Source organism: Daldinia childiae (assembly GCF_008694065.1).
Source record: "Daldinia childiae strain JS-1345 chromosome Unknown Scaffold5, whole genome shotgun sequence".
In the NCBI taxonomy this organism is placed as follows: Eukaryota; Fungi; Ascomycota; class Sordariomycetes; order Xylariales; family Hypoxylaceae; genus Daldinia; species Daldinia childiae.
In genome coordinates, this window is record NW_022984646.1 from 2,185,569 (window position 1) to 2,200,805 (window position 15,237).

A 15,237-nucleotide genomic window follows, 5' to 3' on the forward strand; every position below is an offset into this window, starting at 1 on the left:
CCGTGTAAAATGCTAGTAAATACTAGTGATCTCGATGCTATGATTCTAACTCTGACCTTTCAGTTTGATGCCCGTTTCTGTTGACCTTATGGTTCTCTTTATCTTACCGATATTAGGCAAGCCACCTAGCTTGTACGGAATAGAAAAGATAGTAATGTGGAGAGGCTTTTGTCACATTATCGGAGTCAACGGCTCGTTTGTGAGAAACGGCTTTTACTTACACGCTACCTAAGCCATTAAGCGATTGAGCTAGTCCCTATTTCTAGTACGGCATGCTTTATCGGAGAATTACGAAGTGTACCCAGTATATATTGCTTTTTGAATTAAGCCTCAGGGAGAGTATATTAGTATACTACTGTTTAGTTTCCCAATTCTTGAGAATATGGTAATAATAAACGCGTTGTATTTCGGCTCGGCGATCACGAAAGAGCCGTTCAACAGCTTTGATCACCCCACCGGTACGTTTGTAGGGACTCCCTTCCCCTCACAGTGGAATAAAGTGTGTGGTGCATGTCGACGTGGAGATGCATGATTGGACGCGAAGAGACGGTGGGGAGGTTTGGTCAACACCAGGGGAGGGTCGCAAAAGGGGCTTGCGCAACACAAAAACTAATATGCAAAACTGTTCTTAGAATCCCTCGAAGTGACGATGTGGAATCCCTTTCAGCAGCTAGATAATGATGGCGAGGTTTAAGCGCCGATAGCACCACGGGGATTATGAACGTTCTCTCAACTTTGTAGCAGTCTCTAAAGTTGAACTAATCTTCATCGGTCTTCACCGGTGGATTACATGGACAAGTCCTTGGATAGTTCACGTGCTCCACCTTTCATCTTGTACAAGCAAATCTCGCGGGGAAAAGGATTAGATGTTTGCATGTTGGACGAAGTATACGTCGTTACCTATAACAGGGTCAAGGCACTGGGATGAGATGAGCTGATGACCCAACTCTAATGTCTCCGGAGTGGTCACAGTCTTCAACATATGCTCCCACATACCTAATTGCGAACCGTATTTATGAGCAGGTAATTGATCAAGTTTATGAGAATAGTTCCAGCGAGACGCCTCGTGCTCTTGAGTCCTAGCAGAAGCCAAGCAAGCCTAGCCCAAAGGATCCCCAAGTGGCAGCATGGGGTAACGCATGCTTGATTGGATACATCGCAGATGTGAGATTTGCATAGCCGCTGCCCGCTGTGCGTTAGACTGCTTCTCGGCCATGCAAGTGCTCAAGCCATCAGGACGGGTTCCCCTGTCGTCTTACGAGATTTCCATGAGCCTTTTCTAACGACGATGCTATCTCTTATATCGTACAAAGACGACGGGGACTAAACGTTACTGATATCAATTCCATTCAATGTAAGTTTTTTTGTGGTTGTTTCTACACGTTGAGTTACAATGACGCGTCCTCTACTCCGTGCAAGCGAAGAAAGGGATGAAGGAACTATAAAGTGTAAGCGAGGGTCTCTCGACCTAATTAAGCATGTAACTTGTTCCTTCAACTGTACCTTACTTTTCTGGGGACCGGCTCGAGCATGAGCCGACTTAGCGAATCCGGATCGTTCAATCTTTTGGTAGATATATCAAATTGGCGACACCGGATCAGCCACACGGATTTACCGCGCTTCTGAGAGACACCGAAGAGGACGGGTTAGAGTGATCCACGTTACTTCAAACTGGATCATCGTTAAAAAACCCTGTCCGGAGTGCGATATGCCAAGACGAGACTTCTAGCCTCAGGGCTGAGTGGGAGAAAATAAAAAAATAAAAAAATAAAAAAATAAAAAAAAAGGCTTTCACTATTTCACTTAATAGCCGATAAATGACGTTGGGGTTTTCCCGAAGGGGGTGACACCATCAATTTGGATTAACTTTCTGTCCTAGACGGACTGAATTTGACTATCCGTAGTGTTACCGGATAGGATAGCTATTCGTGACCAAGTAAAGCTGACTAGGATGTTTTAGTTACATACATTAGGTACGGTAAACGTCTTCGTAGTAATGTATTAATGTATTCCGTATTAATGTAACTATTTGATCACAGCCCGTGTTTCGAACTGTCTTGCCTTGGAACCGCGCGTTGCAAACCTGGAAGGTGGTTATTCTACGAATGCTAATGTAGGTGTATTCATCAGTCTGATTTGGAATGGAGTTGATACGATTTCACGTGTCATACCTAGAGGCTACGCCTAATTATCGCGGAATGGATGAATGCAATGCATAGCATGAGCATGGCACAGCATTGCAGTGAGCATTGAGGCTCTCTTTCACAGCATGCCGTCACCTTGTTACGCTATCCACAATAAGCCACTCCGTTGGGAATCAACCCGACAGCAACGATAGCACGAGATTCATGTGCTCCTCGATGCGCGGGAGATTGGGAGGGGAGGGGCATGGAATAGAACGAAGATAATACAAAGCTGCATGGAATCATGCATCTCTCCGGAGCCTCGCAGATAGTGAACCCCAAGCTGCCCAAGCTACTGACTTACATACATACAGATTTGGGGCGAGCCCACTCTCCAAGACCTAAGAGGATCCCCTGAAGTTTCCAACGACGTGGATTTTGGCTTCCGTTGCCCTGCGTCGATCCACTGGCGCACGGAAGTACGTGCAGCTTGACATTGACGCTGGTTGAAATTCTTAGCCTAAACAATTAGTATACACGCGAGACATACATATATTTGCTATCTAGGTAGCTATGAATATCTACCTAACTAGCTATGACCATCCAGCTATAAGTATAGTATTATAACATAATAGAGCGGCCTAATCTAGTGAGATGGGGCGAGTTTCTCCTATAGCCGTTTTAAAGTAGACTTATCAGATGTAAATAGGTAAATAGGTAACTACCTAGATAGTTTATACGTACCTGACATGAATTTTGCAAGTACATACATACTCAGTAAATATTCTCACCTTTCGTACTCGTGTACATGACTGTGCGTGCGTGAGATCCACCAACTGAAACAGGACCCTGGAAATTAGATAAGGCGATGGCTGCTTGGCCATGTGGCTGACCGTAAATCCCTCTAGGGCTAACTTTAGATCTGCCAGCAATTCTTTGACCATTTGAGCCGTTGGAGGTTTGACCAGTAAGCTCAGGCCACGAAGGGGACGGGGACTAAATAAGTTGCTTACCGGGCCACGCTGTCAAGCCATCCCTTTCATTGACAGGATGATGAGGCCGTCCCATGATTGGTAGACCGCGTCAGTGCTAATTCCACAGGCTTTTACGATTTGTTCCTTTCAACGTTCATCTGACATTTTGATCTGTTCTGTTAAAGACAGTACCCGGAACCGGTGCATTCCCCCACTGGACGTTTATAAGAGTTACTATCCAATGTAGGATATGTACATACGTAGGGTACGTATAAAACACATGATGTTTGCCACCGGGTTCTAATAGTTGGAGAATATTTATACTTGAAGTCTTTTGGAGATATTTAGGACTAACGATAATAACAGGTAGTTATTCCTAGTTTAGGTAGTTAAGGTAATTAATAGAAAAGAATTGCTCAAGATCGGTTGAATTAAGCCGTACATATAACGTAGTATAAAATATATAGTTGTGACGCTTCAGACCAGGTACCAGAGATGACTGACTACTGGGTGCCTTTGAAGCAGAGCAAGATGCTACTATGTAAGGTGCATCGCATCGTAAGGCCGTACGTACCTTGTAGTGTATAGTGTATATACAAGATACATACCTCAATGGTACGGTTGTACTCGCGGAGTGTGTACTATAGTGGGGGCGACAATAGCCTAGCTATTATGGCGTCTACGTACCTGGATAGGATAGGTGGAACACTCTCAATGGTGGGTCTTGTATGCAAGAGACGGGCTTGGCGATTCTTAGTCTGGATTTTAGGTTACGGTATGTAAGGTAAGATACGTAGGTGCTAGGTACGCATATAGCTTATATGTAATGTTTATAAGTGGTTTATAAGTGGTTAGGTACTTGGATATGTGTTAGGTTAGGTCGGGAATGTAGGTGGTTAAGAGGTATCTACCTACCTATACTAAATTAGTTTAAAGTATAGGTAGGTGCTTAAAGATGCTTTAAAAAGTAGACGATTGAGATTTCGCGGAATCTTGCATTGGGATACGTAAGTGCTGCAGACAGGATATCTAGTGCGGCGCCTTTAATTTTTAGCATCCTGCAAGCCCCACCTTGAAGAGCCCGGGTGCCGTCTTACACAATGGATCCCGTGCGACATGATACGTAGTACCTACATACATACATTTACATATACGTACGCAGTATAAAGTTGCTTGCGTACGGCATGATGGCAAGAAGTAAAGTAAGAGAGGCATGTATAATTTGGTTTATTATGTATGATTATATAGGTACATATCTAAATACTGGTAGTCGTCTAAATATATTGACTTGATTTAGGTAATTTAGGTAGTTATATCGTCTCGACTTGGCTATCTCTTACATAGTGTATATATGCCAATGAGTAAAAGAGAGTACTTATTCCTAGATTGGACGAGTTTCGACTCCAATGTAAGAAGATTTTTCTATATCCTAGCTGTGAAACATCAGAAACCTATAAGCTCTAAGACCTCTCATCGTCGTAGCTTATTGCAGGGGCTATAGAAGTGGCGAGACCGCTAATTCTGGATCTCGTCTACCGTACCTTAAGGTAGACTAATTTTTATGTAGTAAGTACGGGTAGACAAGCTTGGGCTATTTCTGAAAATATGTAGATCCCTTTGGTCCCGTAGACGTATCATGCATGCTACTCTATAAAGCAGGTGTAACGGACCTGCTTCTGCTGCGTGGAACAACGATCAAACCACTGCCGTGCATTTTAAAGCGCCACGAATAGAGCCCGCCATAGAAACGTAGATTCGAGGAGACGTTGATGATAGCACAAAAGCCGTGTCCTATTATGGCGTTCGTGCTGTTTATTCCTTTCGTGTGTGTAAGTGTGTCTGCATCTCACAAGGCTTGACGGGGTTGTTAATGGCTACAACAGCCATGGTCTGCATCAGCATCCAATCGTGCATGCAGTAGAGGCTCCCGAATGCCGCGTTTACATATACTTCAAACATATAGTTCAGAGGGTAGATACGAAAGGATCAAAACTCGACGAATAGTCTAGGTTATAACATGAACCAATATTCTCTCAAATTTTGAACGGATGACTTGCCTAGACGACGGATATCTTTAAGCTCGCAGCATGTCACATCTGCCATACATACATACATGCACATACATAAACTAGGCCCTGGCCGAATGCATGCATTGGTGGCCGTCCCTAGCTGAACGCCTCTTAGCTTCTACGGTAGGTGCATAACTGACGAACAGCTAGAGTAAAGCCACACTTGAGAACACCATCATTAGATCGTCTCCCCATCAAATACAGACGGATCGCAGCCGCCAACTTGATCTGGATAAGGGGCTCGGATGCCTATGCGATCAATACCACTGTGCAATGGGACTTAGGTTTGGATATTCTCCAAGGTTTGTCGGAGTCACCAGCTAGATCTGGTTTCGGTCCGTAAGGAGGAGTCAAGACGAGGAATGACGATAGGGTTTGTTGGCTGAATCCGCCAGTCCTAGCCAGGTCGACATTGCAACCCTGACAGGCCCACCGAGAAGACTAGGATGGTGATTACCAACAAGAAACCTTGGCCCTTGGCCGGCGAAGGGACGGCCTCAGAATCCAAAAAGAGGGGAAAGACAAAAGAGCCAAGGAAAACGTGCTATGTACAAGCCTAGTTTAAAGGCGTGTGCCGAGTAAATGGCTCCATGGCCGCCGGGCTTGCTGCAGACACGCCTTTAACAAGAAACGAAACGCTCTATTTTCCATATTAACACTCTATTGGGCGCTTGAAAAAAAAAGATCCAATCGTCCATAATTCTGCTCCTGTCATCATAAATAGGAGTGTTGATAATAAACCCGGTAATCATCGCCGCTCGCGGACTCCACACCGACTAGCCGTAGCGAGAGAGAGAGTGATTATAGTTCCTATAATGAAGTCGGCTCAATTTCATGGACGTTCTCTGAGCCTGACTGTAAATGATAAGTACGTACGATTAATTAATATAAGTGGCTGAGAGAATCTCCCCCATACTACGTTAGAATACATAGGCCGATATCGATGCGGAGATAAGTGGCGATGCGGAGCACCGGGTCAAGGAATAAGGCCACGCCAAGCCGACCAGCCATTAAGCCCTTGAGATCGGCCGAGCAAATCTTTTTTTTTTCTCCCTAGTAAAGAGCTACTATTCCCAAGAGGCAGGTCTGTTAAGACGAAGCCTGACGTTCGGACCGGCGAAGATAAGTCTACTAGTAAAAAAAAGATACGATCCGGATCGAAGGTGATGCCGGGAAAGGCAATTCAAGACATGAGGTTGGTTAGGTCCTAGAGCAGGTCTGAGCAACCAACAATCGACGTTAGCACCATCTTCGAAAAGAAAGACACAAAGGGAGCCGTCCCGCGTCTCACTCCGGAATTACATAAGATAAGTTATGTACAATGACACGAGAGATTGTATTCGCGCAAAGCATCCGTACCGATGTTAGAACAGCCACACAAGCCGCCAGCGTCTCAGAAGCCCAGTACGCCCTATATTAATTAGGTACTTCTGTGACACGGTGCCATACTATGATCGGACTTGGTAGGTCGTGGCAGGCCATCGACTGTATGTAGAGATAGGAATTAGGAACAGCGCTGGTGGTCTTTTTTTTTTTTTTTCTCGCGCGGTCCGGAGGACGATCGATACCCTTTTCTCCTCGATGGTATCTTACTAGAGCCACACCTAGACGTTACATGTTGGTACACCCCGTAGGTAACATCACATTGCACTGTCCTAGATATGTTTCAAGTTGTAAAGCCTTCAACGTTCTGGTCTTCTCTATCTACTGCTGAAGATAGGTAGGTATGTAATTCTATGGTAGACTAATCTCATATGCGTCTAATAGTACATATCGTGCATTTCAAAGTTTTTAGCTAACCAAGTGACTAATTGACATTGGTCAATGGAAGATGATAAAATTATACCTAAGCTGTGGTTTTGTTTATCAGTTGGCATGTATAACTGTGTAAGCCGGATTTGTTACACGCAGGAATAATAACGTGGAAATGTTTGTCAATCTAGGTTAGGTACTTTGTACTATAAAGGATGATATATGCATGCAGAAAACCCCAACGAACTAAATTTTGAGATAAATTGTTAGTAGCATATTATATATTAGTAACTTGGGATTATAGAAAATCTTCTGTTCACATGTATATTCTCTTCTCTTAGAATAACTAGTGTGTGTATATCTTAGGTATGTTCTCATCTAGCAAGAGCCATAATCGAGTGTACCTATGTATGTAAGTAAGGCCGCTCACCGTATACGACAAGGCCCTTAGTATATACACGTATTTAATACAGCGCGGGGAATCCACATAGCGAATGTTCTCTGCAAACTAAGGTAGTTGGAACCCGAAAACCCGTATCATTCGATAGGTAGGAATTTGAGTAGGTCTCCATACATAGAGAGGTCTTGCGAGGTTCAACATAATGCCATGCTGTGATAGGTATGTACCTACTTGGCTTTTTCTAAAGGGTGAATTGACTAATCATTAATATCCTCTTCTACCACTTGCGACGGGTGCGTGTTGTATGTGTTAGCTTCTTACCCTAGCCACCGTGTAAAGAGATTCGAGGTTCCGGCTAAGGATCTAATTTTAGCCCTAATGTCTCTGTGTCCACGAGTCTTTGCGGGATAGAAAGATAGTCATTTGTTTCATTTGTTTGATAGTCCTGAATAGAATAAGATGGACAAGGCTCTGTGGCTCGGGGGTTGGGAATTAGGAATTGAGAATTGAGAATTGGGAAGAAAGGGAAGAGATCTAATTTGGCTCGAACTCGATCAGTTCGCCAATCTCGGCTCGTACTGTGCATCTCATCTACATATCCATCTCACTAGGCCAGGGGAGAACCACAGCAGCCCGGGGCTTGAAAGGAAACAAAAAAAAAAAAGACCTCATTTTCCTTTCAGTTAGTTATCTTACTAATGACCTAAGCCAACTTTTTTGTCACCCAATTTATATTATTATCTTTTAAGTCTGACAAACCTTGATTGACTCGACTAACATTTTAAAAAGATTAATTAATTCTTTTTTAGAAAAAGTATACTTATCTCTAGGTAACCTGTAATACATTATAGAAGAAGTTACCTAGTATCATTTTATGTCTATGTCCATGTACACTGTTACCTTTTTGAATGCGCCTACCTAATCGAATTGAAGTCACATTCACCTTCTCCAAGCCTTCTCCTTCACAGTCCCCGATTTGGGTTTATACTGTGCGTACGATTTTGCAAGACCAGCCCCTCATCCCGGTAGAGAACAACAACAACCCTGATGATTACACGCCACCGAAAAAAGAGCCACACTGAGCAGAGAGCCTGGTGTTAGTTGTACAACCCTTGGGCCACCAAGGACGAGACCCCATGCTACCACCTACAAAAGTGTCTAGGTAGGCGCGGTCTATTTGAGTAGGTACGTACCTGAAATCCGTTCATAGGAACATAGGAACCTTACAAGGAAACTGGCCCCCCCCCAGACCACCAACCTCGCCAGCCCGCCAGCCCATTTCGCTATCCTTATCCACTATTCATCCTTCCCCCTCCACCCCCGGTTCAACAGCAAACCCTAGCAGGCGCACCCACACCCGGACCCGTCTGGTGCTAGCGGCTTCGCTGCTACTAATCCCTACCTTCCTTACAGTCCACAGTCCACAGTCCACAGTCTATTAGGTAGTCCACAGTCCACAATTCACAGTCCGCTTCCTAAAAAGCAGCACTCTTGCTCTCTCTCTGCATTGTATGTGTATTCTACACCTGCCCTGCCTACCTGCCTACCTCCTACCTCTTACCTCCTACCCTGTTGTTACCCTGCTACCCTTGCTAACCTACCTTACTAGTTAGCGTCTAGTCCCGTCTGCATGTCTGTGTCCCGTCTTTTCTTACCTTGACCTCTCTCAACTTTCGTACCTCCACTATCTCTACCTTCCTGCCTCCTCCTCACCACCACCACGAGAGGAAAAACCTTGGGCCTTTCTTTTCCCTTTTCCCCCTCTAACTTCCTCTCCTCTTCTCTCTTTTGGTGCCGTTTCGACTTCCTAATTCCCACCAGCGAACGCCATTGAGGTCCGAAGAGAAGGTATGTGTTCTTCCTCTTCCCAATTCCTACTTGCGCGCAAACTCTGCCCACCTCCCACCTCCACTTTCTTCCTGCCCTGCATTTCACCCTGCGCATCTGGGCCCTGATGTTCCTGCATTAGAGTTGAGAGACAGCCTCGCTTAGAGGGGAAAAAAAGAGGAAGAGAAACAGAAAAAAAACGGAATCGGGAGGAGATACATCGATGTGTTCGTGCGAGTGTTCGTGTGTATGTGTATACGTTCGTGCGATGAGACTTCACTCATTTTGTCCAAACGACCAACGACGACGACATCTTATCGCCGCTTTCCTGTCCTTCCCCCTCTCCACGCCCCCCTTCATGCAAACTACTACGTCGAACATAGCTCCTTATCCTTCAGCTACCATGATTGTAGTGCAGAATTCTAACATACACATTCTCTCAAAATTTTACTCTCGAATTTGATTTTACTCCTTTAGACCGTATTGGTTCATCATAGTTGACGGTTTCTTTAGAGCTTCACGACCTGTAACGACCACGCCGTACGGGAAATCCACCATTGCCGAAGAAACACATTCGCCGTGTCTATTTCCCCGCAAGTGTTGAATCACAGCCCGTCGAATAAGTTCGTACGCGTCCAGCAACCGTAACACCGTCCCAGATTTACATCCTAATCCCATCGGTTGAACCGTCGACAAGCCAATTGGACCGCTTGTTTCGTTTTGCCTCGAGCTCATTGTTCTTCTGACGAAATTGAAGCCCAATTGTGGTGTTGGTCTGTACTCAAACACAGGTCGTGCTTATTCGACTTGTATTTGAGCTTTTTTTTGCAGCCCATCGTGGCATTATTGTCGAGCGCCGTGAAACTGGATCTCCCGCCGATTTCCCAGCCGCAAACCCGGGGACCGTCTGACGTACCACCATACTACGGTTCCTTTCCCCAGCGCCCGCCATATGTGAGTGAGAGGTTGCCTTCGCTCCCCTTACCGCAGGCGCCATTGGCCTACTCTTCGAGTACATCGTCTCCCCGGGTTAGCTCTATTGCATCTTCCGCGAGTTCCAACGGAGACTCGCAATCGTCGTTCACTTCAGCACCGTCTTCAAACGGCCCTAAGACGCCGTCTCCCAGTTTACCCGTCACAACGGCGATATCTGGCCCCCCTTCCCAGGCCATTGGTGGGTACGAACAATATTCCGCGATGAATACCGCGCCTCCAGATATGTACTACCAAACTACGCACATGTCTGCAGGTCCTGCACCGCAACCACAAACTGTGACATCAAACGCGCTACCTCAATATGGCCACCAGCAACCAACATTATTACAACCAGGACCGGCACAGTACTCTGCTCCTCCATATCAATATGGCTACGCGAACGGATTGACGTCCCCTCAGTCTGCTCCGCCGGCCGTCTCCGGTTCCATGGGTGCCCAAAATGTTCTACCTCTCCCCGGAGTTCCCAATCAGGGAGGCATGCAGAATCAGTACCAAGGATTTGACACGACAGGTCAAATTGCGCCGCCGGGGATGAAACCCCGCGTTACGGCCACACTTTGGGAAGATGAGGGCAGTTTATGCTTTCAAGTTGAAGCTAAGGGTATTTGTGTTGCGCGACGTGAAGGTAGGAATTTAGTAGTCCAGAATCTATTAAAAACTAAGGAATGTGCTCACAAAATTTTGGCAGATAATCACATGATAAATGGCACAAAGTTGCTCAACGTCGCTGGAATGACCCGTGGCAGGAGAGACGGGATTCTGAAAAGCGAAAAGGTACGGCATGTTGTCAAGATTGGGCCCATGCACCTCAAGGGAGTGGTAAGCTTGAAACCCCCTTTTATAGCTGAAGACAAGTACCAATAACGGCCCCCTCTAGGATTCCCTTCGAGAGAGCTTTGGACTTCGCCAATAAAGAGAAGATTACAGAACTGCTATACCCACTGTTTGTTCATAATATTGGAGCGTTATTATACCACCCCACAAATCAGAACCGAACAAACCAGGTCATGGCGGCAGCCGAGCGCCGGAAACAAGAGCAAAGTCAAATGCGGAACGGCCCGGGTCCGGCACCTCCTGGTGGTGTCTTGCCCTCAATACAGCAACATCACCACCACATGGGATTACCAGGACCCCAACCTCCACTTCCGTCCCACAACCCGGGACGGCCGTCCCTTGATCGAGCACACACATTCCCGACGCCGCCGACAAGCGCATCAAGTGTGATGGGAAGCATGGGTGCATCTGAGAGTTTCCAATGGGGTCAGCAAGGGATGAATGGCGGCCAAGGTCCCAACCCTATGTCCATCGATACGGGTCTTAGCAACGCTGCACGATCCATGCCAGCTACTCCCGCAACTACGCCTCCAGGAAACACACTGCAGAGTATGCAGCCTTACTCACAGAGTAGTCAACCTTACGACAGTTCCCGTGCGGTATATAATGGCCAAACTACTCAACATTCACCATATCCTCCGTCAAATAGCAGCCCGCAGGAGAGGAACATCTATGGCCAACCGAGTTCCTACATGAAGAGCGAGATGGGCCCTCCGGCTGGGCGTCCAACTGGACCTAATGAGCAGGCTGATGTTAAGCCGTCAAACGGACTACTACAACATAATGACGGTGTTCCTCACCAGTCCGGCGAAGATGAAGCCGAGCATGAGGCCGAATATACTCATGACAGCGGTGCTTATGACACCAATAGAACATCGTATAATTATAACGCTCCACCTGTTACGGCGTTACAAGGCGATCACCAACATATTCCTGAGATAAATGGATCGCCTAATCATCAAGGCGGATCTGGACGAGCCACACCCAGAACCGCTGCACCACCGCAACCATATTACGCTCAGCAGACAGGATACAGTACGCCGCCGCGTGTGCCACCCTCGAGCAATCTTTATAATGTAATGAGTGGCGACCGGGCGCCCACTAATGGCGCGCCACCGCCAGATGTTTATAGCTCGCAAAATGATATGGGCGCTCCAATGCAAAATGGTTATGCTGCTCAGCCAGTTATGAACGGCGCATCGGGCGCCTTGAAAAGAGGCCGCGATGATGAAGATGATCTGCCTCGTCCCTCGAGCGGTGGGCTAGACTTGAAACGTCGAAAAACGGTGATTGATGGGCCCATTGCTTCCGGATACGATACAATGACCCGCCCTACTTCGGCGGTGGCCCGTCGGCGATAGCCTCGACCTGGAGTTTATTCAATGTGTCATGTTGACGTTTTCTTTTCTGTGCGCATTAATCCGGGTGTTGGGGCACTTGTGCGAAAATCGATTCTTTTGAGACGAATCACTTCCGCGCCTTAGAGTGCAATGCCGACTACGAAACACTCCTTTATTTTGTTCTTTTCCGCGTCTTTTGTGTTCGCCGGGACAACTCATCATCATCATCATGTTTAGGCCCATCCATCAGAAGACACGATGACGAAAATTACGACTTCTTGATTGTTATTAACAGCCGTTAAAAGGCCGTGTAAATGCTTCACGATTTAACGCGTCGCATGGTGGACCTTAATCTTTTTTTTTGAGATGATCATTGATTACTTCTTTTTTTATTTATGCTGAGGACAACGAGACACTCGAGCAACGCAAAAGTCCCGCCTATTACGATTTCTAGGCGAGTAATGTTCATGACCGAGGCTGAATTTGTTTTACTTTGTTCATCACATCCATCAGCCTCGTAGAGCACGAGAGGCTGCTGGTACAATTATTTTCCTAGTGACGACATGATGACGACCTGATTTTCTTCTATTCACCAAAAGGATGTGGTGTCACTGTGGGCGTGTGTTGGAAATGTCTCTTTCTGGTATCAATGGTCATGAACTCGATGATGGAATTAAAAAAGCTATTGCTTGATACACAGCGAACTTAGATTCTAAGCTACATACAACTGTCCCAGCCAATCGTATCACATATTGGGCTGTAAGGAAATTAAGTGGAAATTTGTAACCAGCTTTCCTGGCTTTATATTACAGTAATGGGATTCTCTATTAAACATACTCCTCTCGCCCTTCTAGTAGCAATTGTCCAGCCGATCTTCTACGTAGGTAGCCAGCTATCCTATTTACATTGTGATTAGTTAGAGTCCATTTCAATTTTCCGCGTACGATACGCAAGCAAAAATGCTGATACCATTCATCTAGCCTGTACTCGTACCAAGCCTTGTGCGAGGTGACATTTCCTCAACAATCACAAATTTCATTACACCTAGTACCCTTCTCCCGTCGTACGGGGGTGGGAAAACCCTAGCTTTGTGGAACTACTCACTATCAACTTCTTTCGCCAAGACGATGCTGTGATGGCTCAAAAATAGTCCGCTTCACTGCTTGCGCCTGCGGTGGCAGAGACTATTCACTATAGTAGGAAAAGATATGGGACAGTGAGACCTTTCTTGTGTTAATACGGGCGGTCGGTCGCACGGCGATGTGGTAGCCCGAATTATGTAAAACCCTCATAACTAGTGTTTAGACGATGATAATGATGATGAGGGAGGGGGTTGTTAAGCTAAGCTCCCCTGTAAGTAGTACGAACTGCCGTCTTATATTCCCTTTGGTATGTTGTTATTATTCTTTATAAGAATAAGTAGGTAGGCTTTACTTAGCATACCTAAGATGGGGTATCTAGGGAGGTAGATATATAATCTAGAATAACTAACTTAGTGTAGTTGTTAAGCCTATTTTCGTTAAGAGGCAAGTATGAGTTCAGATTAGAATACTGTTATCTACCTACGTACTATGTCGAATATAATTTGTGATACAAGATGTATAGTGCTTCTTTTTGCCTTCGCCCGATCGCCCTACTTCTTAGCTGACTATCCGACAATACACGATTTTAATGATTTTTATTCCGCCGTGACACTTGGTTAACATGAGCTTATATACCTAACACTATAGATATATCGACGGAACGGATTATGAATAGGAAATGTAATGTAACAGTATGCCATCGTAACGTAGAGGGAAAAAAAAAGGGGGTCGTTGCTTTTAAGGTTCTTAATTTCAACAATCAGATTCAATAATTATAACGTATCTCCGTTGATAATTATAATAGTTACTCTAGAACGTTCGGATTTTGTCTTCTATTATATCATACCCATCATAAGCAATGCATTGTGCCGACGCACACAGCTTCAATAATAACGTTAGCATGGAACTAAAGGGGCAACTATGTAGATAGGGAGGTAACGATGGTTAGGATATCATAGCAAGGGGGAAAATCCGTACCGCAACTACATATAGGGAGATTAGCATAAACGACGCATGTAAATATTATCGAAGGCACGTGGCAAACCCGGTATATCTAGGTACGTACATGATAAATCCGAAAGGGACTGCAGCCAAGCCTCCGCAGATCGCAGCGCAGTCGTCACAGGTGAGTCGTTCGTAGGTGCCGAGAGAAGTGGGATCTCGTCCTGTTAGGTTCCAGGACAGTGTGCCCTCTACGCCGCTCGGCTCGGGGAAGACGTAGTGTCCGCTGGGACTGTGGCTGAAGAGTTCAGGGTGGTTCCGTAGTTTCGTCACGTCGATCCCAAGCTCGTTTTTGAAGTACTCGAGCGTCTGTTCCGAGTGCATGGTTAGGGCGCCGCTGATGCTGTCGTCGGGCTGGAATGTGAATGAGATAGTATCTGCGCCTTTGCTCCGCGGAGTTAGGGCTTTGTTGTGCGCGGCGGTGGGGTTGGGTAGCATGAGGATGCTGGTGTAGAAGAGGAGGGACTGGAGAAGACGCATCGTGTATAGTACCTAAGCTTTGGCTACTGGTGGAAATGGGAATAGTTAATAGGAGAGGTTGTATACTGATTACAGCTAACGAGAGGAATTTCTGGCTATGGCAGCATCTAATATTGATGATGCAACTACGTAATATCTCATAGTTCAACACATCAAGAGCCCATATTTATACAGTTGTAGTCATAACGAGCAAGTCACCAGCAGAGTGGTATGCTTGCCAAGCTAGTAGCACTTGGTAAATTGCTTATGCTATACACGGGTTATTCTCACCAATTACTTCGAAATATATAGCGTGGATACATCTAATGAGATCAAAGATTATCTGATCTCGGAGTTGACCCGCCCTGTATTCAGTCGG

General features: G+C 45.8%; 2 protein-coding genes across 2 annotated transcripts; one reads left to right on the forward strand and one right to left on the reverse strand.

Annotated features, from left to right (window-relative positions):
• Positions 1-10,342: 10,342 nt before the first annotated feature.
• On the forward strand, positions 10,343-12,336 carry GL218_05741 (Cell pattern formation-associated protein stuA; the record flags this gene model as incomplete). Its single annotated transcript, XM_033582425.1, has 3 exons — positions 10,343-10,766; positions 10,830-10,960; positions 11,131-12,336. The coding sequence occupies 3 exons, from the start codon at positions 10,343-10,345 to the stop codon at positions 12,334-12,336; spliced, it is 1,761 nt and encodes a 586-aa protein (XP_033434781.1).
• Positions 12,337-14,420: 2,084 nt separating this feature from the next.
• On the reverse strand, positions 14,421-14,879 carry GL218_05742 (uncharacterized protein; the record flags this gene model as incomplete). Its single annotated transcript, XM_033582426.1, has 1 exon — positions 14,421-14,879. One exon carries the CDS (start codon positions 14,877-14,879, stop codon positions 14,421-14,423), a length of 459 nt encoding a protein of 152 aa, XP_033434782.1.
• Positions 14,880-15,237: the final 358 nt, after the last annotated feature.